General features: G+C 43.2%; 10 protein-coding genes across 10 annotated transcripts; 3 read left to right on the plus strand and 7 right to left on the minus strand.

Moving 5' to 3' along the window:
• Nucleotides 1-376: 376 nt before the first annotated feature.
• Bfra_005523 (putative beta-galactosidase protein) lies at nt 377-3,942 on the minus strand (the record flags this gene model as incomplete). The annotated part of the gene is made up of 9 exons (XM_037335905.1): nt 377-552; nt 629-1,731; nt 1,784-2,471; nt 2,525-2,560; nt 2,610-2,712; nt 2,761-2,993; nt 3,087-3,393; nt 3,453-3,728; nt 3,826-3,942. The coding sequence occupies 9 exons, from the start codon at nt 3,940-3,942 to the stop codon at nt 377-379; spliced, it is 3,039 nt and encodes a 1,012-aa protein (XP_037191115.1).
• A 1,131-nt stretch (nt 3,943-5,073) lies between these two features.
• Bfra_005524 (putative mitochondrial 37s ribosomal protein mrps12 protein) lies at nt 5,074-5,761 on the minus strand (the record flags this gene model as incomplete). Its single annotated transcript, XM_037335906.1, has 2 exons — nt 5,074-5,145; nt 5,288-5,761. 2 exons carry the CDS (start codon nt 5,759-5,761, stop codon nt 5,074-5,076), a joined length of 546 nt encoding a protein of 181 aa, XP_037191116.1.
• Nucleotides 5,762-6,078: 317 nt separating this feature from the next.
• On the minus strand, nt 6,079-7,656 carry Bfra_005525 (putative glycolipid 2-alpha-mannosyltransferase protein). The gene is made up of 4 exons (XM_037335907.1): nt 7,598-7,656; nt 6,706-7,521; nt 6,358-6,646; nt 6,079-6,305 (listed from the first exon to the last, which is right to left on the minus strand). The coding sequence occupies exons 1-4, from the start codon at nt 7,646-7,648 to the stop codon at nt 6,238-6,240; spliced, it is 1,224 nt and encodes a 407-aa protein (XP_037191117.1). The 5' UTR covers nt 7,649-7,656; the 3' UTR covers nt 6,079-6,237.
• Nucleotides 7,657-9,404: 1,748 nt separating this feature from the next.
• Nucleotides 9,405-11,975, plus strand: Bfra_005526 (putative topoisomerase ii-associated protein pat1 protein; the record flags this gene model as incomplete). The annotated part of the gene is made up of 3 exons (XM_037335908.1): nt 9,405-9,532; nt 9,604-11,637; nt 11,687-11,975. 3 exons carry the CDS (start codon nt 9,405-9,407, stop codon nt 11,973-11,975), a joined length of 2,451 nt encoding a protein of 816 aa, XP_037191118.1.
• Nucleotides 11,976-12,792: 817 nt separating this feature from the next.
• Nucleotides 12,793-15,087, minus strand: Bfra_005527 (putative mnng and nitrosoguanidine resistance protein; the record flags this gene model as incomplete). The annotated part of the gene is made up of 4 exons (XM_037335909.1): nt 12,793-13,007; nt 13,372-14,155; nt 14,435-14,721; nt 14,985-15,087. 4 exons carry the CDS (start codon nt 15,085-15,087, stop codon nt 12,793-12,795), a joined length of 1,389 nt encoding a protein of 462 aa, XP_037191119.1.
• A 1,600-nt stretch (nt 15,088-16,687) lies between these two features.
• Bfra_005528 (uncharacterized protein) lies at nt 16,688-16,938 on the minus strand (the record flags this gene model as incomplete). Its single annotated transcript, XM_037335910.1, has 2 exons — nt 16,688-16,836; nt 16,887-16,938. 2 exons carry the CDS (start codon nt 16,936-16,938, stop codon nt 16,688-16,690), a joined length of 201 nt encoding a protein of 66 aa, XP_037191120.1.
• A 519-nt stretch (nt 16,939-17,457) lies between these two features.
• On the plus strand, nt 17,458-18,696 carry Bfra_005529 (uncharacterized protein; the record flags this gene model as incomplete). Its single annotated transcript, XM_037335911.1, has 1 exon — nt 17,458-18,696. The coding sequence occupies one exon, from the start codon at nt 17,458-17,460 to the stop codon at nt 18,694-18,696; it is 1,239 nt and encodes a 412-aa protein (XP_037191121.1).
• An 810-nt stretch (nt 18,697-19,506) lies between these two features.
• Bfra_005530 (putative formate nitrite protein) lies at nt 19,507-20,896 on the minus strand (the record flags this gene model as incomplete). The annotated part of the gene is made up of 5 exons (XM_037335912.1): nt 19,507-19,910; nt 20,057-20,185; nt 20,272-20,379; nt 20,442-20,811; nt 20,873-20,896. The coding sequence occupies 5 exons, from the start codon at nt 20,894-20,896 to the stop codon at nt 19,507-19,509; spliced, it is 1,035 nt and encodes a 344-aa protein (XP_037191122.1).
• An 850-nt stretch (nt 20,897-21,746) lies between these two features.
• Bfra_005531 (uncharacterized protein) lies at nt 21,747-22,119 on the minus strand (the record flags this gene model as incomplete). Its single annotated transcript, XM_037335913.1, has 2 exons — nt 21,747-21,952; nt 21,978-22,119. The coding sequence occupies 2 exons, from the start codon at nt 22,117-22,119 to the stop codon at nt 21,747-21,749; spliced, it is 348 nt and encodes a 115-aa protein (XP_037191123.1).
• Nucleotides 22,120-23,620: 1,501 nt separating this feature from the next.
• Bfra_005532 (uncharacterized protein) lies at nt 23,621-24,612 on the plus strand (the record flags this gene model as incomplete). Its single annotated transcript, XM_037335914.1, has 2 exons — nt 23,621-24,331; nt 24,400-24,612. 2 exons carry the CDS (start codon nt 23,621-23,623, stop codon nt 24,610-24,612), a joined length of 924 nt encoding a protein of 307 aa, XP_037191124.1.
• Between the last annotated feature and the right edge of the window lie 619 nt (nt 24,613-25,231).

The following is a 25,231-nucleotide window of genomic DNA, read 5'->3' on the forward strand; positions in this document are numbered from 1 at the left end:
CAAATCATCGCATCTTGTTAGATTTTTTGTACATTATCATGTGCATTTGTGCTGGCGATATAAAGGATGTGTAGCATATTAGCGAAAGAGCCAGATACTCAATTTTGATACCTCTTACGAAGACTGTTGTTTGAGGCTTGACATGTCTCTTTTCTGGTTGCATGATTGTTACGTATAGTACTCCATGTTAGATTATTCACAAGCGATAGTCGCCGCACAAACGAGACTGTGGGTGGGAATTGACAACGAGTACACAAGTGGCTGAATATGTATAATTTCTCGTGTATATATATACCTAACACCTCCTCCATACACGACTATTCCTTGTATTTCCCCTTTCCATTTCTCCTACTCCACCAAATATTCCACTCTCAAATCAATAAGCACCTTTCCTCTTACTCCAAGCCGGACTATCCACCAAACTAGGCGCCTTCAAACTCGTAAGTACGGGTGTTCCAGCCGTCAATGTGAAATCGGTCAACGCAGCGCCTGAGGATTGCTGAGCCCAGAGTTCGATGGCGAGGGTATTTTGACCGTTGTAGTTGAGGATTCCTGCGGAGAGGTGTGAGTTAGTAACTTGGTATATATGAGAAGGATAAGAATGGGGAAGAAAAGTGGAAAGACATACCCTGTGGCACTGGGAAGCTCGTTTGCGGTCCAACGTTGTTGACATATTTTCCAAACTGCCATCCGTTAACCCAAAGCTGCACTCTGTAATCACTGGTTCCATTCGTGGTCGTCGAGTTTCCGAAATTGAATGCAAGGGGTACATCATATCCCTTTGGCAAATCCAATCTGAAGGTACTTGTCCAGAATCCTACACCTGCACTCTTGATTCCTTGCACAGGCGATCCAGAACTCCACGATGAAGAAGGAGGAGATGGCTGTGTGTATCCTTGACGTTCGGCATAGAGACCACCTTCGTTCAATGGACCGCGCACTTGATCGATGTATTGTTCTCCGCCGAGATTTCCCGTGAGTTTCCATGTTATGGAATTTTGAGCGTGGCCGGAAAGAGCGTAATTTAGGATTCCTCGTGGAGATTTCATTTCCTCGGTTCCCACGGTCCAATTTTCATCGAGTCCGTTGTTGTCGATCACGACTGTGAAGATGTACTTGGAGCCAGCTTTTAGGTTGGGCAAAGTGTAAGTAGAGTTTTTGGCTTCGGCGTAGTCGGCGCCGACCCAGGAACCGATGTAGGTTGAGTTGAGCCAGACGGATGAGCCGAAGGCGGAACCTCCTTGGGTGGAGATGTAAAGGGTGGATTCATTGCCGGTTGCGATGAAGTGGCCGCGGAATATCAAGACTCCGGAGCTGTAACCATAATCTGGACCATTGAGGACGGTGGGGGTTAGGAGAGGAGTGAGGTAGGGGTTAGATGTTGAGTTTTTGTTGGCGACTGTCCAGGCTGAGTCGTCGTAACTTGATTTGATCTCAGGGAGATTGTCGAGGTATTTCCAAGAGAGAGTCGAGATGGTTGGAAGGGAGATTTTGGGGGCTGTGTAGGTGAGTGTTGACGAGAGTTCACCAGTTGTAGAATCCGTCTTGTAAGAGACCTTTTGGGAGTTGAAGTAAAGGTTCTTAGTTCCTTTAGGGGCACCGATTACTTTAAATGGGACGGTAGCGTTAAGATCACCGTAGATATGGAGATCTGAGCCCTGGGTTGAAACGGATCGAACGAGGTAACCTGCTTCTACGATAACGGAAGCTGTGTTTTTGATGCTTGAGGCACTGATTTTGTGTTAGCGGCTATGTGAGACTAAAACTAGATTCAAACACTTACAATGCACCCCATTTGTCGGTTCTGGCAAAGTCTGGCACCCAATAATTGTACGCAGTGTTTCGATCCAAAATGTAGACAAATACGCCACCGACCTTGACCACTCTACGTGTAGTCGATGTTTGCCAATTAAGAATCGTCGAACCATTGGTGCTCTTGCTTGTAACACCTGAGCCCTCAATAACTTGTGCTGAGCTCTTTGTAACTACAGCCAATTCATGAGATTCTCCTGGTCCACCATAAACGACCAAAACAGTCTTATCATTAAACTTCTTCCAGGTGAAAATTTCTGCTGTAGAGTAAAGGAGTGTTGTTCCTCCAATGTCATAGTCTGTTACATGCCATTTTGAATCTCTACCACTTAGAGTAAGACTTGAGTTCAATTGAGGAATAGTAAGAGCGCCTTGACTTGTAGTAACAGTCAACTTATAGTTTGTAGAAGCCAAAGTTTGATAATCTGAATGGCGAACAATATAGAAGTTTGTGACGGTTCCATTGCCAAGGAGCGGAGTAGTGGTGATGGCATTACTGCTGGTATATGTGCCATTGGCAGCTGCACCAACGGATGTGGTGAGATATGCAGGGCTGACTTTCAAAAAGTTGGCTTCTATCTTCAACTCGCTGTACTTCTCACGAGTGATTTCACGGTTTTCGGTAATGGCGGCGCCATAGTCGTAAGATGTGTAGCCACCTAAGAATGAATGTGAGCAATAGCTAATGATGAAACGGAATTTCATTGCTTACCGGCATGACCAAGATTTCCCCAGTTTGTGCCACCATCTGAGAGACAATCAGTATTTATTCATGTGCCATAATATCAAAGACTCACAGATCATATATAGACTCAAAAGAGCAACACCCGAAGCAAAATTATTCTTGTTAAAGACTCTCTCGAATTGTTCATTCAAGAGTTGAGCACATGCTGGAAATCCCTATAAAAGTTTAGTGACAGCAAGTAATCCACAAGAAAAGAGACTCACAAGGCCACCCCAAGGATCAAAAGCACCACCTTGGAATTCGTTGATGGAATAGAATGTACTTGGACTTTGTTGCTCATGACTCGCCGCAAAATAAGTCGGTAAATTCCCAGCAGGCCAGGTAGTTGGATGAGCACAATCAAATCCTAATGGATAAGAATCATGACCGTAGATATCAACATCTCCGATGGTAGTTCCATTAACCACGTCACCTGGTGCAAAATGTCCACCCGCATCTGTTTAATGTCAGCTCTGTCAATACCACCACCAAAAGCCTCTCTCTTCCTCGTTGATGTCGCATGACTTGAGAGAAAAGAACAATAACCTACAAGCGTCATTACTGATAAATGGCACCGTAACACCCGCGTCCCTAGCCTGTTTCTTCACGTATGCAAAGTAAACTGGATCTGGCCATCCACCTGGAACATATCCTGAGTATCCTGAGTATTCATTCTCTGGTTGATACAGAATGATTGGTCCTCCTTTTGTGATTTCGTATTTGGCAATTATACTGGCGATGTTTGCCATATAGTTGTCGGTTGCTTCCAGATAATCTGGAGCTCGAGATCGCAGAACACCACTCACACGTTGAAGCCATCCTGGGAATCCACCTCCAGAAACTTCAGCATTGATGTACTGTATTGGTATATATTAGCACAAGACTGGAGTTGAAAGATATAGAGGTATGAACTCACAGGACCTGGACGAGCAATGAGATAGATACCCGCTTCCTTTGCGGCATCAAAGAAAGGCTCAAAAGCAAACACTCCATCTGCAGTGTAGTGTCCTGGGTTTCCTTCTAGTAATGTCCAATCAACATAAAAGGAAATTGTATTGAATCCAAGTGATTTCACTTTCTGAAATATATCAAGCCATAGATCAGGGACCGGGAGTCGATAGGGATGGAATTCTCCCGCGAAAACAAATATACGTTCTCCGTATACTTTGAGAGAGTGCTCATCATATGTGACCTGTTGAATTAGCTTTCGTAATATGCATTGGTCGCTCAATTGACCAATATTTGACCCAATTCGTGAAGAAGGGATGCCAACATATGTCAAAACTTACAACATCCTGAAGTCCAGCATCTCTCTCAACAACCATTTTCTCACCACCAATATTAATTGACAATGCTGCAGCTTGAGCCGCGCAGGCAATTGCCGTAAAAGCATGTAGAAACCTCATGATTGCAATGTCCCAATTGCAATTGCAGTTTTCAACACACACATGTAATGGAAGATAAAGTATCTTGACAAGAACAATGTTAACATACACCGGAAGTAACCTTTATATACAATACCTATGGATACGAAGAAGTTTATCCACTTTCGTCATCTTCCCCCTCACCGACGTGCATAACATTCTCCGAATAGAAAACTTCAATGCCCCGTGTAAGTGCGCATCGCTGCAGTGCGAAAATCAATTGTTCTACTTAACCCCATGATATATGCCAAGTACGAGGAATCTCCAGGCACAGGCACATATAAAGGTACAACTCCGAACCACAACATGCGGGGTAAACAATGTACACGATCGTCACTCTACCCATACAACCAACCAGATTCTTCATTATAACGGAGCACTTCATTTGGCTAAAAGCAATAACATTTTCCCGACCGAGCTGCCCCGGGAAAGTTTTGATGAAATAATTCAAAGTAGAAATGACGCCAGGCCAGAAATCCAGAAAAATGTTGATCTTGGTGGAGAAACAAGGTCAATGTCTTGCGCACCAACCGGATTATTCGGACGGAAGCATTTAGACACGCTTGTGGTATAGCTTCATGTCCTTGCATCAGATTCTGAAGGGAAAGAGAAAATAAGTTTCTCCGGACCGAAGTGCTCCTTGATTTCGAATACGGAATCAGATGCCGATCGATGGCGCGAAAGTTCTGCATAAAAGTAAGTGATGTGATGTTATTCAAATACCCAAAAGCGAGTCAATCATTGAAGCCACAAGTATCTGTAGATTTCATTGGTCTTCTGAGTGGGTTAACATAACTTCCCATAAGCACTTAACTCATGACCAATTGAGGAACATTGTTCCCCAGCGTGTTCCTCTGAACATTTGATTTTATCCATATTTATGCATAGCTCGTTGAAATTTTGTGTAATGTACAATCGCTCTCGATGTCCCCAAACCACGAAGCTGTAAACCCTGTGTAAACCACCTAGAGGCTCATTTTATGTCTCCATGTACTCCAGTAGCTATGGTTCTCCTCCCGTTCGATATATTATCGTTCATTCTCTGACTCTTTGGTGGGTGAATGTGTCTCTAAATCTCATCTTTCACCTCCGACTGATCCTACGTCAACACTCTCATGCAGTCGCCTTCTTTGGTTTCTTCGTTCCATATTTCGACCGTGATGTTGCTCTATTTCCTACACCTCCCTATGATTGCGAATACATTAGCATAGATCCAAGACGTCATGACATCCTGTTCCATTCTTTCCATTTCATTTGACTCCCCAAATACACAGCATGCCAATCCAGTCTCCTCCTAGAACTCTCAAAGAAAAACAAATCTACTCACCAAATCTCCCGCTCCTCTAACCAAATGATATCTCACACCCGGACAATCTTGACTCCTTCCTCCTCTGACCAATACCACACTATGCTGTTGCACGTTATGTCCTTCACCCGGAATATAACATGTAACCACTCTTCCCGTACTCAATCTAACCCTAGCCGTTTTACGTTCTGCCGAGTTGGGTTTCTTTGGCTTGGTGATTCCGACTTTCAATGCCACACCCTTTAGTGCTGGAGCCTGGACTGTCGACAAGGCAGGTGAAACAGATTTACGCATAGCTTGTGCAGTGCGGCAGCCGCGACGGACTTGGTTGTATGTTGCGGCGTGGGAGGGGGTTGAGGAGAATGTCCGCGATGAGGAGACTGTGATTGATTTGAGCTGATTCGTGATGGATTGTGTAGTAGGACGAGGGGTAGAGATTGAGGTTGTTGACCGTATGGACGGCATTAAGAACCTTTGTAGTATTGAGGCGGCCATTGCGAGGACTGAGTGCGGGGATCGTTGGATAATCGCGTTCGTCGACGACGAGAAGGTGAGGGGAGAGAAAGCTTTCGATGTGGCTGATTATATCACGTGATATGGCTGAAACCACATCTCACCATGGAGGGGTGATTCTGGTGCATGTACAATCATGGACTTGAACATTATACAAAAATAGTATATAATTTCTCTCACTATGCAGACATTGCCTTATTGTAAAAATCTATCTCAAAATTTGTCTACCACCCGATGAGAAACCAAGAGATGTTACTTCCCAAGCCAGATCCTATCCCAGGCCATCTTAACATATACAGCGTTTCAATTGGATTTTTACCCCATGCAAACGCCCGTACCCCCTTTCCTATCATGCCAAATAGTACCTAGTAGATATATCATCGATCCCCAAACCACCAATGCTACTCCCTAGAAAATGTATTCGAAAACGAATACTATAGTGAATTTAGATTATAACTCTAGTCTTGTTGGTTCTCATATCCTTCTGGCTTCTCCATCTTATTGATATCGAAGAATCGTGATGTACCTATTGGATAATTAGGACAATGTCATATTTTAGAAAGAAGAGGAAGACTTACATGAGTATCCTTTCCAGTCAAAGTTATCCTTTGGATTGCAGTGACACTTCAAATCGAGTCTTGTTTGCTCTCCTGTTGGACAATGGGTGAAAGGAACATGGTAATAAGCAATATCGTTGAAGAAATGAATTTCTTCTTTCTTCAAGAGAAGACCTGCAGCGATGGAGTGAACTGGTGCATCACCCCAACGTTCATAGAAAAATCCTCCATCTTGGTCGAGTTGCTCGAAGTAATCCGTGTAAGCCTTTGATCGAAGCCAATTGAGGTTACCAATTTCGAAGTTAGACCACTGCAACACTATATTAGTAAAAAATTCACGCAACTCATCATTGTATGACCAAAACATACCATGTGGCAGTGATTGTAAGTTTCACCACCATCGTCACTAAGGAAACCCATTGAGTTGCCTTCGGCAATGTGCTCTGGGTGGGCCTTGATAAACTTCTTGACACTGTCCCACAAAGTTGGAATAGTCTCGACATATTCGTAAAGACTCAAAACGAAACTGTACTTCTTCTTGTTATCGGCCATGAATTTGAATGCATCATAGTCAATATCGCAGAAAAGTTCAATGGATGGCTCGACTCTCCAGTACCATTCGTAGTTCAACATCAATTCTTGTTGGAAGAAGAAACCAGATTCGAAGCGACACATGTGGCGATAACTAACAGAATCACCATAGATGATTTTTCTTTGTGCCATATCTTCACGGACCTTGCGAGCCCTGTCGGTATCGATATGGTCAGGGAATGACCAATGTTTCTCTGGGATCTCTCCATAATGAGTCTTTCCGGAAACAAGGGATGCGGTAACCTTCTTGAATGTGGCATCAAATGGCTTGTCGTTCAAGAAAACCCAGTCGTAATTGAATTTCTTGTTAAATCTATCCTCAACTTGACGAATGGATCGTGCGATTTCCCAAATATCCGAGTTTCTTGCCAAAGTGACGAATGTCGCATTCATACGCTCTCCTGGGATGGTCGCAGGTGGAAGATCATGAGTATTTGGAGAAGTCTTAGCATCGGATGTCGTCGAGTCTTCAGCAGAGTGTCCTGGTGAAGTGCCTGCCTTGGTAGGAATACCAGTTTTATCAGTGAAGACTTGCTGCGCAGTCTGTAATCTTTGGTCTGATGAAGATGATATAAAGTAGACGATGGCGAGACCCTGTGGAGAGAAGTCGTTAATAGGTGGATCCAAAGGACTTTCTGGTATCCCAACAATGTCCCCGGTAAATACTTACAAAGAATGCAAAGAGAATATATCTCAAATATCTGGCTGTTCCAGTAGCCATGATGAAATAAGTTTATGATGTTGAAATTTTTGAAACTCTCGTTGATGCGGCTTTCATAAATCCAACAGTTATTTCACTAACCAATTGGACACGAATGGAATCTTCAGCAGTTATAGACTCCCTTCAGCCGCAAACGAATCGAATGTCGTGAAAGCAAGTGGTCTTTTCTCTTTTTTTTTAATTGAACCTTCAATGTTGTGAAGATATAATTAAAATTCCAAAGAAAAAGAAGATGGAGAAGAAGAAGGAGAAGAAGAAAAGGAACGAATGATAGAAATTGTGTGATATGACAAACACACAATGTAGAAGAAGTTGAAGAAGAAGTTGAAGATGGGAGAAAGAGAGATGGGAGAAGAGGATAGAGAGGTACGTGTAAATATGAATAAAGGAGGTCAATCTTTCTGGTGTACAGTAAGTAAGTACCTGAAAAGCATGTAAATTATAATCCAGTAAGATTTATCCGTTCTAGCCCAAATTTATCCTGGTTAGATTCTTTTTCTGGAAGGATTACGCAAGGGAGGATTTCCCTTTTGCTTCGAGGAGCGATACGATACGATAATAAGTGACCCAAGCAAAGGTCCCGCCAGCTTGGAATTGCCTTGTGAGTTGCTGTTCTTATTGAGGACCTTTAGCTTCCCCCAGATAAAGTTTGTCAATACGAGACAATCAAGCCCTTGGAAGGGTGGAAGGGTGGAAGGGGGAAGGGTGGAAGAGTGGCACAGTCAGATGGATCATCATTGTATGGTCAGAGGAGGAGGTCGACGAGTACCTTTGAATTATACAGTATAAGAAGACTTCAAGATCTAATGGAGAGAACAGGATGTTGATGCAAGTAACCATCTGATATAATATAACATATACTTTATACTATCTGCCGATTCTGACAAACAATGATAGATGCTTTCGTGTTGTTCGGGTACCTATATAAGGAGAGACTTCTAGCCCCTCACGTTTATTAGTATAAAAGGTCTAAAGACGTTGATAAGATTTATAGCATTTTGATGATTCTATATATAATTGCAGTATGATCTGTCAAGGAGATGTCAGTTGAAAGTTTCCTGTAATCTGTCTAGTCTGCCTCCACGGCAGTGGCTCCCAGAGGGCCAGCGGAGCGTCATTCCTTTGTTTACATGATAAATCATCTACCAGTATATGTGTATGAATTACACATGTAATCGATGATTTGAACCATTGACAATACAAAGGTACCAGGTACCATCATGAGGGCAAGCCCCCAAACCCCCATAGCTCGCTGCGCTCGAATTCACTTCATCTAGACCCACGAACGACCGCAAGGCTACAACCAAGGCATCAATTTTCTTACTTCTCTCTTCTCTCTTCTGTCTTCTCTACCCCACTTGGGCCTTCACTCATATCAGCTACCACCCACGCTTAATTTTTGAAGCTTTATTCCCTTCTAGTAACATCTCCCATCCTCCTCCACCTTTCCATCTCGTCACCTTCAATCATCCCACCAACGCAACGAATCCCTCCAAAAAATAAAAAAAGACCACTCTCTTTCTTTCTTTCTTGTGTTCGTTGTGCCATTCAACTTCTTACTCCTCACTTACTGCTCACCAACAATTTTGTTTCACCAAATCATTGGAGCTTGTATTATCTATCTATTTTGATCTACCCTTTTCTTCGAGATTCAAAGAAAAGCGTTGATCTTTGGAACTGCCACTTCACGCGTCAAATACTTTCTTGATTTTCGTATCTTATTAATGGAAACCACGGCTTTGCGATTTCTTTAATCATGTCGTTCTTTGGATTTGATCCCAGTCAAGCTCCTCATGAGAGGGGCCATAATACTGCTGCTCCTGGTTTTGGTCAACATGCGGATCCATTTGCAAGTCTTTCTGGCACAGGAAACGATAATGAAGCGTACGTTTTGTTGGGACATTCTTCCATTTGACTTGGATCAAGAACAAAAAGCTAATATTTCTACCCTGCAGATTCGATTTCGAGGATACATATGATGGTTTAGGAGATCAGCTTCAAGAAACCGGTGATGATTTCAATGATGATACCTTTGGTGGTGGTGCAGGCGATTCTATTGCAAGCAAGCCAGTTGGAAACAACTTTGACTTTTTTGGGCAAACGGCAAAGGTCTCCGATGCTATCAATGAGGAACAAATGCGATACACCCGCCAACAACCAGTAGTATCTAGGACAACTCCAGCCGTATCTTCATACTCTCAACAACAACATACGTCAAGACCCGCTAGAACTGGCTACGAGAGATATCAAGAGTCGGAATATGTTCCTGATATGCAGGTGGATGCAAATCTTTGGGGTGTTGCACCAAAACAAGCTCCAAAAGCCGCCACTCCCCCAGCTGCCGGTACATCTGCACCGAACCGAAAGATGATGAGTTTGGAGGAGGTTGAAGCAGCCATGAGAGCTCAAGCAAAGAAGCCATCGCAACCTCAGGTCCCTGTTCAGCAACAACCAATGCCACCATCTCAACCACAATATCAACAGCCCCCGCCACAACAATATCAAAACTTCCACCAACAAGCTCCACAGCAGCAACAGCAGCAATTCCCGATTCAAGCCAGTGCACCACCTCAATCGGAACAACGCCAGCTTCCTGTCGAGCAACAAATTCACATTTTGCAACGTCCCCAAGTTCCAACCAGCCAGACAAATGTTCCATCTATCCCAATCCAACCGGCACATATGCAAAACATGAACCGCTTTCCCAACCAACCCCACGGTGGGCAACGTGGTCACCATCATCCCCACGCTTCTGGAAATCGACATGTTATCACTCACCCACAACAATTGGTAAACTTATCCGAAGAAGAGCGGGCCGCGTTCTTGTTGGAAGATGCCAAGAGGGCAAAGCGTAATCACAAGATATTTTTGTTGTCGAAGGACAATGGCTTGATGACGCCCCAAGACAAAAACTTTATTACTCGTATTCAACTGCAGCAATTGGTCACCGCTACTGGAAATCCAAATGAACACGGCATAGATTCTTCTCTTTCCGAGGACTTCTATTATCAAGTTCATAGTCAGATTCGAGGTGGACCGCGCCAAAACCCACATCAACCTCTGAGCAACTTCGCACAAACATATCTTTTCCAAACCGGCAATCGTCATAACAACATGCGAAGACAAGCTCGTGGTGGCGACAACCATGTACAACGTATGGAACAGCAAGTGCAACGAGCTGTGGAAGCAGCAAAGAACAAGCCAAAGAACAAGCAGTTGGTCATTGAAGGAAGTTTAGGAAAGATCTCATTCAGCAACGCAAAGACACCTAAGCCACTGTTGAACATCAAACGAACTGATAGCAATGAACCAAGACCTGGAAATTCACCTAACCCTCGCAAGGCCAACCTCGTCAGTGGTAGCAATAGAAAGTCTATATTGACTGATATCGAGAATGTGTACAACACATTAATGGAGCTGGAGGACCATGAACGCTCAAAACCCAGACCATTGGGCCATGAAGAGATCAACCCACAAATCGCCGGGTTGAATCAAGACTGGAATGAACGCCAAGAATTCCTCAACAGGCAATTATGGCGTAATTTAAGGATTCATGAACCAATTGGCGCAACTACTGTTCATCCTTTCATTGCCTTCCTTTCATTCAATAAGGGCAAAAAGGCAATTCCTCGAGTTTTCAGGCATATTTCTGATGAACAACGCGCTACCATCTTGACCATGATTATTCTTCATCTTGATAAACTTGATGTCGTTCGATTGGCTGTGCCTAGCCCTGACGGAATTCAACTCAGTGCTGAGACTCGTGAAAACATTGATCTCTTCCAAGTCACAGTCATGTCAAGCCTTTTTGGATTCCTCCACGATGCTGATTTCCAAATCACTACTGGTGTTTTGGGACTTATCCTTAATCTTAATATTGATTTGATTGCACGTACTAGAATTGGTCTAAGTCTATTGACTATGATACTCAGTCGGGCTGAGATCACCAAGCAAGCTGGAGATGTTGATGAACGTGGATGGAATGACTGGTGAGTAATGTCCTGCCCTGTATTAGGATAATTCTAACATGTTCCTTAGGTTGTCCACCCATAATGCATTCTTCGATGCTCTTGAGCCTACCCTTCCAGAGATTTTCCCTGGTACCGTCAACACCGGCGAAGATGTATACGTTTGGCAATTTCTTGCAGCCATTGGTATCGGTGCCAATCCTGAACAGCAACAACGTCTAGTTATGGCTGTCAAGGACCGTGTTATGGAAACTGTTGGGCTTGCAAAGACATTACCTCCAGCTATGTCTATTCAACGACTCGCAAATGTCAACCTCTTCATGCGTTCTATCGGACTGGATGTTGAGTTACTCGCATGAATGATGGATTGAGGTTTATTTCTTTTAACATTTACGCATATCGAATTTTTTTTTCTTCTCTACTATGATATTTGATGGTGGAACCACATGAAAGGAGCGTGTTGGTATTGATTATAGTGGTATATTACATTAGGCTTCCGCGTTTTTATTGCGTGGCGATCACGAAAGTATAGCATTGAGTGGTCTCTCTCTAGAGAACTGATATTTATGAATGGGAGCGTCTCGCTGGATGGTGGATTACAAAAAATGAGTACTATTATTATGATTTGGGAAGAAAGCGGCTATGGTTGGTGGCCAGCATTATTCCGTTTAGGGGCAGGATGGGATACTTCAATATCTTGTGTGTGTTTTTTTTCTTCACAAGACGAAGGACTTTAGGCGGATAGAGAATACCATGACAGCAAATGCAAACAAAATTTAACGAGATGATCATTCATGGCATTGGCCTGCGAACAATCTTGAACTGAGCATTTGCCATTTTTTCAGGGAGCCAGGTCGTCAATCTAAGGGCAAAAGGCTTAGTTTCTTAGGTGCTATTTTGCTTCACCCGATCTCTCCAATTTCAAAGTTAGTTATTGGCTATTACTGTATTTCATTATTTATACAAGATTGTAGTTTCATCTGATCTGTACACGTACAAGCTTCCATCGCCCCATCATACTTCATTCGACATCTTCGATGTCATTGACACATACAGAAATGCTTATAGCGATCTAAAAGAATCTCTCCGTTCATGTACAGCTATTAATCAATAGATTTCCAAATTTCTGAACTCGGACTTAAAACAACGAAATATAAATCCGATAATCACTTCCTATCAAGCTTCTTCCACCCCTTTACTTTCAGAATCTTCCTTGGCATTCCCTCTCTTATCCATCGTTTTTTCCTGACCTTTTAATGTTTGCCAGCGCATGAAATAACAGCAGAAGGGGAAGAGGAGAGTGTTGATTGCGACCCAGGCGAATAGGACGCCAAAATTGAGACCGATGCGGGAGTGTAGGTCGAAGAGGAGTTGGCGACTGGCTTCGACGACTGGGGTTGGGTGGGTTTGTTAGTTGTGGGTTGGGTTGGGTTGGGTGTGTGGGTGTGTGGGCGTGTTTGTATGAAAGGGGGATTGTCGCTTGGGTTGATTGTGATATGTGTGTGGTATGAATAAGGAGTTTGAATTGCTAGGGAAGATAGGAAAGAAGGTGGAATTTTGGGGATATTTCAATGTCCTGAAGGCTTTCAATACTACAATGAAAGCCATCATCGAAATGAATTCGAGAACCAAACAAATTCAATGTCCAGTGCTCTTATTATCGAACCGTACAATCGAACATTGTAATTTTCCCTCCTAACGACCAAAGACAAAAACAAAGAAATAAACTCACTATTATGCAATGGCCAAGCATACCCCAATAGAAGAATTTTGGCGCCAAATCAATCGAGTAAAAGCTCGTCGAAACGTTTGTGATAACCCAAAAAACCAACCAAAGCGCGGTCCACGGCTGTCCAATAATCATAGTCACATTCTCACAGGCAATACCTAACGCGCCCATACCTACCCAATTGAGCATCCAGAAAACTACAAATGTGCCTTTTCCATAGGCCGTGGCGCTTTCGACTGAAGTTATCGATTTGTGGCCTGTTGAGAAGGGGATCTGGAAGGCGAGGGATAGCAACGAGTAGAAGAGAGAGAGGAAGAAGTAGGCGACGATGGTGGCTAGCCAGCGCCAGATAACCATTTGGTAGAAATGAAGGGGTCGATGACCTTGAGGAGTTATGTATTTTGTATGGACAGGGAGGTAGAAGGAGAAGGAGAAGAAAGAAATGATGATTAAATAAATGAGACCGATGCTGACAGCTGGCGTAGCAACAGGCGGAGTAAAAGGTCGAAGATTGAAGGTCGAGAACCCGATAGCGGGTGAGACTGCCTGGGGACTATTTCGTATATTCGACAATATAGCTGGGTTGGCAGCTGCTTGATCCGCTACTTGTGCAGCCCATTGCTGGCCAAACATGGCGGTTACAGAGGATTGAAATTGAAGTAGCTGTGGGGTGATATAGTTGGCATAGGTCGTTTCGTCTCGTGCTTGTACGTAGACCACTTGAGCAATTCCCATGGGATCAAAAGTCGAATTGCCGTTTCGGACGGCATCTTGCAGGAGGGCTGTTGCGTTTGCATTGATTATTACGGCCTGGGCATTGTTAGTACGGAAACATCTCAACTTTCAAGTACTCTGAGAAGTCTTTAGTGCTCGGAACGAGTTGGATGTGTCTAAGCATCAGTCTGGACTACAGCCTGATGGAGATATTTCAAACTTTTGAATGTTTGCGAATGCTTAGATCATCTGAAGTGCTCAATGTCACTCTGACATCCTAGATGACCCCAACATCCTCAAACTTCTCACGTCGCTAACCTGCATACAGACACCGATTACATGCCGCTAACAAAATAAAGAAATCACACAACTCACAGCCCAAGCTCCAAACTCCCAAACTCTCCTCCTAACCTCCATTGGATCATATCCAAAATCACTCGCCGGTAAACTTCCCCACCCCAGCGCACCTTTAGGAGCAATTAGTGCCTCGGCGGCCTTCACAATCTCGGGTCCAATTATTGGAGTTGTGTCTGTGTAAGGTGCAACTTGTGCATCGAAATCTACTACCCAGACTACTAGCGCCGAGAGGTTTTTCTCGACGTGGAAGAGGACGCTCCAGTAAATAGAAAGAATGGATAGGATTGCTATGGAGAGGATGACGGCTAGGTGATGTTAGTGAGAGGGAGCAAGATATCAGACCACATGTTGTCAAAAGGCACAGCGATACAGAACTTGGATTTATAGCAGAGCAGAACAGACGCAATCATATGCTGTTATTTTCACAAAGACTTTCGATCACTAAGATCCTCTACCCCTCCTGGATTCTCATGTGATTGAACTACAATCTAGCAGTCGAAACCCGGCATACCCAACTTCTACGCATCCAACAAACACACTCAAAGGCCCAAAACGAAAAGGAACATACTCGTAATAATCCACTTCTTAACAACGTATTTCCTCGTCACGTTTAAATCGCGATGCCAGAATCCCACCGGACGAGTATCTTGCTCATCTTCATCATTCGCCATTTTTAGCTTTGGTGTTTTGGAATCTTGGTTATGTGATCCGAAATGGCTGTCGGATGCGGGATATCGATGTTGAGAAGATGTGGATGTTCTTGATAATAATACAGCTCGAGATTTCGAAGGAGTTTACTATTGTCGCTAGAAATCAAGAATACAAAAATCTCACATTGCCTCCTGGAAATGGCTAGAATCATATCAAACTTTCACAATCTAGAAGGAAATCCAACATGATCGATCATTCTTGGCAGGCACTGTTAGGGGAACTTCCCCAATACGATATTTATCTAATAAGCCAATAACAATCTAGGAAATTACAATTGGTGTAAAATCTCGATATCGAAGAGATCGAAATCTCATCAGAAAGATGCAATTATCAATGATGTCACTATATAATTGATGTGATGTGATGGACGTGCGAGTGATCCTTGACCTTTGTTTGCTCCATGGAGTATGTCATTGAACGATAGCGGTTAATAAGTGGTTCGGCATTCAACGATTGTCAACAATTGTCATCAATTGCAATCGCTTTGTCATTGTCATTGACATCAAAATTATTGGGTTTGGGGATATATGAGAATCCCGCGTGACTTCAACGTCGTATACGATACAACTCCAGAGGGTCCAGAGGACGTTAGGTTCTTTTGCCTAGAAACTCGGCCGAACGACTAGGAGATTAGAGATTGTTTGATTATGAGATTTGAATTTTGAAAATTAGAAGAAAAAGTACATTCTAAAATCCGAAGGCATCTTGAATGGTGGAGGGTGAAGTGGACAGCACCGGTGTTCGGCTATTCCTCCTAGTTCGCGAGGGGGTATCAAGCTTTTCTATCCGATCCTCATTCTACCTCTTGATCTTGATTCCGTTGCCAAGAACATGCATTGTGGTAGGCACAAATTTTGTAGGGCTATTCGTCATCTAAAGGGGTTGAAAACGAAGATGGGACGAGATGTTACACTCGTTGACGGTTGTTATACCATACTTTTGCAACCATCCGATATGAATCTAAGGTCCCTTGATGGTTCATGCCATGTCATGTTAAAAGGTTAATCTTTGATTTTTGACCATCGTCCACTACCTAACCAACATCAATCTGATATGAGACATTGAAATCATCAATATCTCCACTAGATCCTAGCTTATGAGACATTAACACCCAGATTGACACAAAGATTAGATTGTAATCAATTTAACTCTATTTTCCCGCTTATTAGTGACGATGCAGGGTAAAGAAGGTATGGTTGACCAAAACGATGTACATACTAAAGATATTGATGTGCCATCAACACTTCAGATAAATTAAGAGTACTGCCCTACCCATATTACAACCCAAAGTGGACGCGAACGAGTTTCATTACCAGTTGCATCTGAACTCTGCGACATCATCATGGCAGATAAAATGCAAGGCACAGTGTGAAGGCTTGCCAAAAGATTGATATAGATCACGTGAGATTACCCCAGACAGGGTCTGGAGACATCGCTTGGAATCAGATCGTACATCTGCGACAGGGCTCGTCCCATATCAACGCCATCATATCAATTCATCCAATCACGGATAATTCTTGAAGCTTGACATCTTGATGCGATGAGACAGTTAGAGGAATATCATGCTTTCGATGTCCCAGCTTTTGATGGCGGTTGACTTGACGCGAATGTCCTGCCATCATTCATCTTATCTTCTTCAGATATGTCGGATTTAGAACCTGAATGGTTGTCAAAATGGCCGTTGAATGACCCCGTATCATCATCTGAGACTGGTAGTGAAAAATCTGAGTGTCAAGGGAGCTATTTACCATGCAAGAACCAACTTCATCCCATGTACCATGGCCAGTCCGGACAGCCACCGGTAGACACATCTTCTAGACTTCAGACTTACATTCGATATACTATAACATATTAGTCCAGTACTCAAAGCTTTTTTAATGGCGCTTGCTTCAACAAGCAGGATTCATCAGATGAAATTAAATCCTTGACCATGTTCTTCTCCCTGTATGATCTACGAATTATTTCAGAAACCCACAAGTGTGGAAAGTCAGGGTAATAGGGAGGAAGCATGCGCCCTCGTCCTCGTTTTCTAGATCTTATTGAGTGACTAAAGTGTTGATGATTCAAGATATAAGATCTACCAAGTCGCCAAGTGAATGACACTTTTTCCTCATCACCTTCGCAGCTTTTCTTTCAGCTCTATCTACATTCTCTTCTTGTTCAGTTCTGAGAACTTTAACTCTTATACATTCTTTAAATCTTAACTTTTGCAATAACTCTACATTCAACTTAGGCCGGTCCTTCTTTTTACACTTACTTTAGTCTATTATCATCTTTCTACAAACTTCAAATTTCTACCACTATCAACCTAAATTACCAATATCATCATCATGAAGTACGAAACCGCAACACTTTTGATCGCCGTTCTTGGCTTTATATCTGCTGCTCCCGTCGCAGAACCAAAGAACACATTCACTCTTCCATCGATACCAAAGCGAATGCTAAGAGGACGTGAGGTTCCTCAAGAACATTCCCACAATCGATTCCTCGATGGTGTTCGTGTCAATCTAAACATCAACAATCCAAACAAGATCCAAGATCCAGTATTTGGTCTTTTGGGTAATGCTGCCGCCATGACCGGAGCTGGAACAATCACCAACCCCGATTGTCTTCACCAAGCTACCGCCGACCAAGCTTTCACCAACGCAAAAGCTGCTAATAATGTAACCGGTATGGCTGATGCATTGATGTATGCAGCGCTTGAAAGAAACACAGCATCAGTTGGTGTTGCATCTGTCATTTGCAACGAAACTGCCGTCAATCCCGAGATTCAAGCCGTTCAACAACATCAAGATCCAGCCTCACCAAACGCTGCCGCTACCAATAAAGCTATTGTCCTTTCACTCGCTAAACAACTTGCTTCTATTGGGGCAGATCCTCAAGAAGCTCTTCTTTCGGGTACATTCGCACCAGGAACTCTCGGTGACCCAACTGCTGCTGGCAACACTTGTGACGACGAAGCTGATTCACCTGGTTGCATCTTTACACAAAATCTTATCGTTAATGATGCCACTGCCGATGAAATCACCGCGGCTGTCGCAGGGGTTTCGGCAAATTCCACTTCTGTCGCTACCACCACTTCTATCTCATCGAGTAACTCAACTTCAAACTCTACAGGTAGTGAATGTGCCGCTGCAGTAACAAGTACAATTACCGCCGTTGCCGCCGTCGCGACGGGTTCATCAATGGCCTCTCTCGCTTCCGTTGCTTCCGTTGCAGCAACCTCAATTGCATCAGTCGCCTCTTCTGCATCCGCTGCAGCTGCTTCATCTACTACAACTAGTGCCACAGGAACAAACGTCCAAACTTTCACCGGAACACTAGGTGGAGCACCTCCTCCAGTTGTGTCCTCTGCAGGCGATCGTCCTTTCTCGGTTAATGGAGATTCATTTGTGGGTGAAGGAGCAGCACTTCAAAGAAGTTGTAGTGTACAACATAATGCTTGTGCGAGCGCAGCGAATAGTGGGAGTTTAGCTGGTGGAGTGGCACAATGTGAAACGCAAGAGACGGCTTGTAATGCTGCATCCGGGGTGGCGAAGAAGATGAGACGACAAGCTATGATGTTTTAGATGTAATTTAAGGCTTGTTTGTGCTATTAATACTGGTGAATGGGGTGGTGGGATGTATAGATGGTGGATATGTACGTGGTATGATGTGAGAGGAATATGGTGATTGTAGGAATACAGAGAATTCATGGAAGAATGAAGATGCACGAATATGTAAGAGATGAGATGAGAATGGGAAAGAGCGAAAGGAAGGCTTGCAGGCTGTGTGGCATTCGATCTGTAATGATATAGGTATAAGAATATACAATTGATACCAAACAAACACTTTTGAGATTCCGTTTGGCAAATCATTTGACACCTCTCGAGTTTGATGTTATTACATGGAGGAGATCATCAGTGGGTGGGTGGATTGATGAGACACTTCCCAACTTTCCAAATTTTGTTTCATTTCTAATGAATGATTGTAACAATTCTTAAGATATATGATTTAATATACCAAGAGATATTTGCAAGTCAATTTTTGCAATGTCCTGTCAGTCCGTACACTCACTGGTAGACATATTCACAAGATCGAATTGTCAAGGATGTTGAGGATTATATTTGACCGAGTCATTTGTAAATAGAAATTTATGATATCATTATACGTATACTAATTTTGAAAGAGTGAAATATACACAGAATAGCAGAATCTTCAAATCATTATACAACAGCGCACCACCTAAACGTACCGCTGTGTATCCAAAAAAAATATGGTATCACCGCATCTCAATCTATTCATCCAACTCCTTTTCAAGTCCAGTCCTCAGCATACTAGTTTTCGTTTCGCTTGTCCGGAATTCCCGTCTCGACATTATCTCTCGACACTATCCTCAATTAAACACTTCCACTGCTTCCCTCGCTCCCCTCCTTTTTTCTCCCTAAACTCTCGACTACCCCAAGATGCAATTCCTTGGCAATTCCACTTCTTCCGTTGTTTCCTGAGTTTGGAACTACCTCGGGATTTTGGGCATGTCCATAACCTGTTCCTGCTCCCTCAATTGTAACTTGTCTTTGAATTGGACCACCTTGTTCATATACCGCGGTGTTGGCATCGACGGTATCGAAATGGATTGGTACCGTTTCATGTGCGAGGAAAAGATACCAGTATACACCACCGCAGAAAACGCCACCGCCGACGATGTTACCGAGGAGGGATGGGATCAATGATTTCCAGATGTAGTAGTTTACTGTAAGGGGAGCAGGTGCTCCAAGGAAGATAGCGAGGGGAATGAAGTACACTGTGAGTGGTGACGCATTAGTGGCTTGGACTAGTAGGGCTGGTGCCAATAACTTGGCAGGGGAATCATGCTTGGCGTCTCGTTCACTTGCACAACATGCGATATTTTACACATGGAAAGAAAATGAAAGGAAATGGAATACGAACTATTAGCAATAACGTGATCAGTTCCCAAACCGACGAAGCACATTACAGGAAACCAGATAGCAACAATTTTGGAGAGAACTTCGCGGGACGAGATGGCGAGGAATACGGCCATACAGACGAGCCAATTACCTGTGTGATATCGTGAGTAAAGATTCTTAAAGCATTGTTCATGTTCGTGTGGAACTAAAATGTTACACCGGAGAGGACAAACGTACACATAATTGCCTTGAGGAAAATTTGATGCCATTCTGGGGTAACTGCCTTTCCCTTTGCAAATGAAAGAGCTTCCGCTTTGTATGCTCCAGTTTCGAATGTGCCGCCGTCTAATTGTCTGTTAGCATCCGATAATCCACGGTTCCGAACAAAGTTGAGCACGGATACTTACAACCAGTAAGGACAGCCATGAAAAACAAAGCTCCCGCCAAATTTCCGAAGAAACTGACAACCCAGGTTTTCAACAAATCCAAAAAGCTACAACGTCTGTGCAATAAAGCGACCACACTGTACATGCAATAACTTGTGAACAAATCGGCTCCCGTCAGGACAACCATGATCAATCCAACAGGGAAGACCATCGCAGAGATGGTACGGATAAGACCTGGAGCATTTGTTTGAAACCATGGGGAAGAATTGGTGGAGAGAGAAAGAGCGCATCCAAAAGAAATGAGACATCCTCCCATGAAAGAGTTGATGAACATTTTGTCAATTCTCATACGGGCTTTTTTGGCACCGATGCGCGAGACGAGCTCGGTCGTCTATTGGTGCGAAACATGTTAGTTGAGAATGTGTGAAGCTCTGAAACGTGTATAAACTTGCCTGTGCTGGAGTAAAGGCGTCCATGGCTTGAAATGTGACGAAAATAGCTTGTCGAGATGTGATGTGCCGAAACCAAAGAAAAAAGAAAGTTTTGTTTTAAGAGAGAATAAAACAATAAGAAAGAAGACGGCCAAGACATTTTGAATAACGGTTACCCGTCAGAAATGATTTGAAGACGATCTCGCCTCGCGGTAACCATTATTGTGAGATAAGACAAGGACCCATATCAAATTTCTCAAAAGTGTACAGGGCTAAAAGTCCTTAAGAGGCACAGTACATTGTGACGGTAATGATTATGAAGCTTAGTCCCACAATTACCCCAGTAGAGAAGAACATCATTCGTTGAAAGTCTTGCCGATGGTAAAATACCCTAGTAATAGCTGCGGAGAACCATGCAGATATATTTCCTCAATTGACATTGGCTGTAATGGCTATGTTCATGGAGCGCTTAGTATCTTTAAGTAACATTGAGTTCTCTCAAAGAATGAAGTAAAAAACAGACGGGTGCCATTTTGAAGCAATTTTTCCCGAGAAAACTCGCTAATGATGAAGGAGGTGAAAACTTAGATAAGAGATAGTGTGGGGGACAACGATTATGGCAGTATAGTGCTGACTGTACTGGCGTAAATGATTCAGAGAAAGTGATAGAAAAATTGAAAAAATCATGCAAACAAACCGAACTTCTGTTTCTGTAAAAACCATGCGTCAAACACCCTTGGGTATTGGACCTTGGTCCATCAACTTGTGGGGCGGGAAGACATGATCCCTCTCCGGTATCTCCGCTTACCCGCCCCCGTCACTTTGCCTGTCGAAGTTCCCACTCGCATTGCCGAATTGAACGATGTACATGACACCAATTTCGACTCCTTTCTATTCAAAATTCGAAAGAGTCCACTGAAATCCAAAGAAAACGCGCATGCGGCTCACAGTTCATGTGTTCAACTGACTGCAATGCTGAAGATCCCCTGAGATTTTCATTTGTTGGTATCTGACAATCGAAATCACTTGTCGGGTTCGCATTTCGATTTTGCCCTTGCACCAGTCCTTGCTGGCTATCATATAGTGGTGGAAATCGGTCGTCTATCCATATGAAGTAATTGCTTACCTGTCATGCAGAAAATTGCTGCTGGAAATCCCAACGGACCGGATATAACTGCCGTGTCGCTCCCATAATCCAATACAGTCCTTGACATGAATCCACACCGGCGATTCGTCTTGCAAGTTGCCACCTCAGACCACTCAAGCATATTTAAATTATTGGGAAGCTGGTCGGTACTTGGTAGGATAAAGCAAATTGGAACAGGCTGCATGTCGGATATTCATTTCTCAAAGTATGTAAGTTCCGAAATTCGTAGGCATCGGTGAGAGAATAACGCGTATGGATATTGAGTGAATCGTTTAGTAATCCTTTGATTTCGTCGAAGTAGGTATATAGCCTTGTCCAAATTGACGAATCGCAATCCACGCACACAGCACACGGCGCACAACAAGACAATCGCCAGATTGAGTCAGGACATCGTCCAGGTAAAAGTGTCCAGGCTTCGAAATTATTTGGTAGAAAGCTTTGAAGAAAGTATCGGATCGGCAATTGAACAGGCTCGCGGATCGCAATGAAAGACTCGATAATGTGCGGATCGAATGGATATATATCAAGTTGAAATCTGGAAGGAATTACGAGAATCCTGAAGGTGCTATTGAGTTGTCAGTATCGTCGTCATTCTCTGCGCATCTATGGATTGTCAGTGACAATCTTTGAAGCTACTCGAGTGTGCTTAGCACAGCAAACGATGTCTATGGAGCTAGCAGATAGTCTGAGACCTTAACACCCACAAACCTTGATACTTTCATACTTCATACTTCATACTTTTCACACAATTCTCAGCAAAAGAGTACTCATTGTCTCACAGAAAAACAGATTTTCTGGATTTGCTTCGATTCTTATGTTTTATTTGTTTAAAAAGTTCGAAATGAGATTACCTTGGTGATTTGACGACAATACCGAATCCCGAATACCGAACTTCTTAGGGGAAGCTTGGGCCGTCAATACCAAGAGTCGATACTGTTGATACCTCAGATTACCTCGATATTACCGAGTTGAGTTGATACCATTTGACCTCTATAATATCACACGGGTATATCGTACAAATCCATTTGTGGTGGCTAGGTCTTGAAGAGTATTGAAATCAACGCAGCTTTGATAGGGAATGGAACATTTATGTATGGCCTACCCCTTCCCTTCATCACAGGGGACATGATTTTGATTATCACTGGTTTGCAGCAGTTTGGGATAAGATGGGCACTTTCAACATTGAGAAAGATCGTTCATGTTGAATACCTAGAAGTTCTCAAGTGTTAACAGATATGAACTTCATCTCGTCAGATCCATTGACCAGATTAGCATTTGAACATGTTCGAAGCTGCCATCCAAATATTAGGTTTACTTGGGAAGTATCGACACCACAAATCATGGTACCTACTTCATTTCATCTGGATGAGACTATATTCTCTTCATCCTTCATGTTGTTTAATTGTGCTTTGGCACAATCGACCCCAATTACAATTGCTCAAGCATTCAATAGAGACATTAATATAATCGAGCTCCGAGTGCATCTTTACCTCTTCGATCTTTAACCTAGCATTGGCATTACAAGCTTTGGACGCAACAAAACGACATCTTCGACTGTCAGAATTCGACTGATCAGCCTCTCAAACATCGATCAGACTTCTGAAGATTCAATTCGAATTGCAATGAATACAGCCGCTAAACAACCGAATGAACAGCCCTCGGAGGAGAGAAAAGACTCAAAAGTTGACACAGATGATATAAAGACAGAAGAATCCACTCGTCCAGAGGCTAAACTATATCCGGACGGATCCGTGACCATTCCTCGAAAAATCGGGACTTATCATACCCGTTCCGTCATTCTTGTTCATGACGTCTTTGATGATGCCGCTGGCTGGGCTAAAGAATTCATGGAAGCAAGACTGAATGGTGAAACCATTATGTCCATCTTTCCTGGAACAAATTGGTGCTTTCCTGAAATTTATTATCCCTGGTTGGTCCAGGATATAGAGAGCGAAAAGAGCGATGCGACTGATGACATGGTCGATTTATGGAGTGCATATTCAGACACCGTTCAAATGGAAAAGCGATTGGAGATACTCGAAACGCTAGGGCAGATGCTGGAACCCATCCGACAACTTGTCGACAGAGAATCGAATCTTGTAGGTATACGGAATGTCTTCATAGGCGGTTTAGCAGACGGCGCTACTGCAGCACTGCATTTGTTTCTAGCTAGTCAAGGGAACCAAGGTGGTGGGATGGGAGGGTTCATAGGAATGAATGCCGTGCTTCCATTTCACTCGGAGTTCAAGCCGCTGATAGATACGGCACCAAACTTGGAGGATTTGTCCCTGGAAGAATATATAGACAAACAGATACAAAACCTTAAGGCAGTGGTGAGCTTTATGCGAAACACTTTGGGTCTGTCACCCGCGGGAGGTTTGATAGGGCATTTGCATATCAGGGAAACCCAATATTCCTTGGTAGTATCATGTCAGACCCAGCCAATTTAGAACTCAGGCAAAAGAGGGAGGATATGATAGAGATCCTTCGCCGCTTGAGATGTTTTCACCCTATATACTTTACAAACGACTACAAGGAACCAGATCTCGATGGGCAAGTTGAGGGCTTGGTTGAATACCTCCGAATGACTGGCTCTATCAGAGTTCCTGGATGATTCAAGTAAATGAAACAGAGAGAGAATGGATGAAGAATGGTTTCATCAACAAAGAAAAATTGAGAAATTGATTGGATGTCAGCAGATTGGAGACGCTGGATCGGCATTGACGAATTCGAGTTAGGGTTTAGTATGATAGTATAAATCTTACTATCCTTCATTGACAACTTCATTCGTGTATTAATTGTTGTGCGTTTCAAGTATATTCCAATCCACCACCATCATCAAATGCACCTTCTCCATGAAAGTTCACGGCAATCATTAGGCGGCGTCCGTACGCCAAGCAATTCCCCACCTTCCACATAAGGTATGAAATATAAGCAGCCAAGACCATGTGCCGAAATGATTTGATGCTTATCAACTTTATCTTTAACTCTAAAGGACAATGTCGCTGTCACGAAAAAGGGTCTTCAAGCCTTATGCGTGCCAAGAATCAGCAAATGGAGTTAATGGGGTCGATTGCCTTCTTTGGGAAGCTCAACACCATCGTAAAGATTATGGTTCACAGGCGTGTGGGTGAGATTAGGTATGATAGGATAAAGGCAAAATGGATTTGGGAAAAGGTAAAAGTGACATGAATGGGGTGGAGGAGACGATAAACATGTGAATGCCGATTAGA

The sequence above is a fragment of the Botrytis fragariae genome (genome assembly GCF_013461495.1).
Source record: "Botrytis fragariae strain BVB16 chromosome Unknown tig00000075, whole genome shotgun sequence".
Classification (NCBI taxonomy): domain Eukaryota; kingdom Fungi; phylum Ascomycota; class Leotiomycetes; order Helotiales; family Sclerotiniaceae; genus Botrytis; species Botrytis fragariae.

Bases quoted from the DNA above. Each gene is read 5' to 3' on its own strand.
- Bfra_005525 (XM_037335907.1), bottom strand. From the start codon at position 7,648: ATGGCTACTGGAACAGCCAGATATTTGAGATATATTCTCTTTGCATTC. The intron at 7,522-7,597 runs GTAAGTATTTAC...TTCTCTCCACAG, and splicing joins ATATTCTCTTTGCATTCTTT to GGTCTCGCCATCGTCTACTT. The intron at 6,306-6,357 runs GTAAGTCTTCCT...ATTATCCAATAG, and splicing joins TGACTGGAAAGGATACTCAT to GTACATCACGATTCTTCGAT.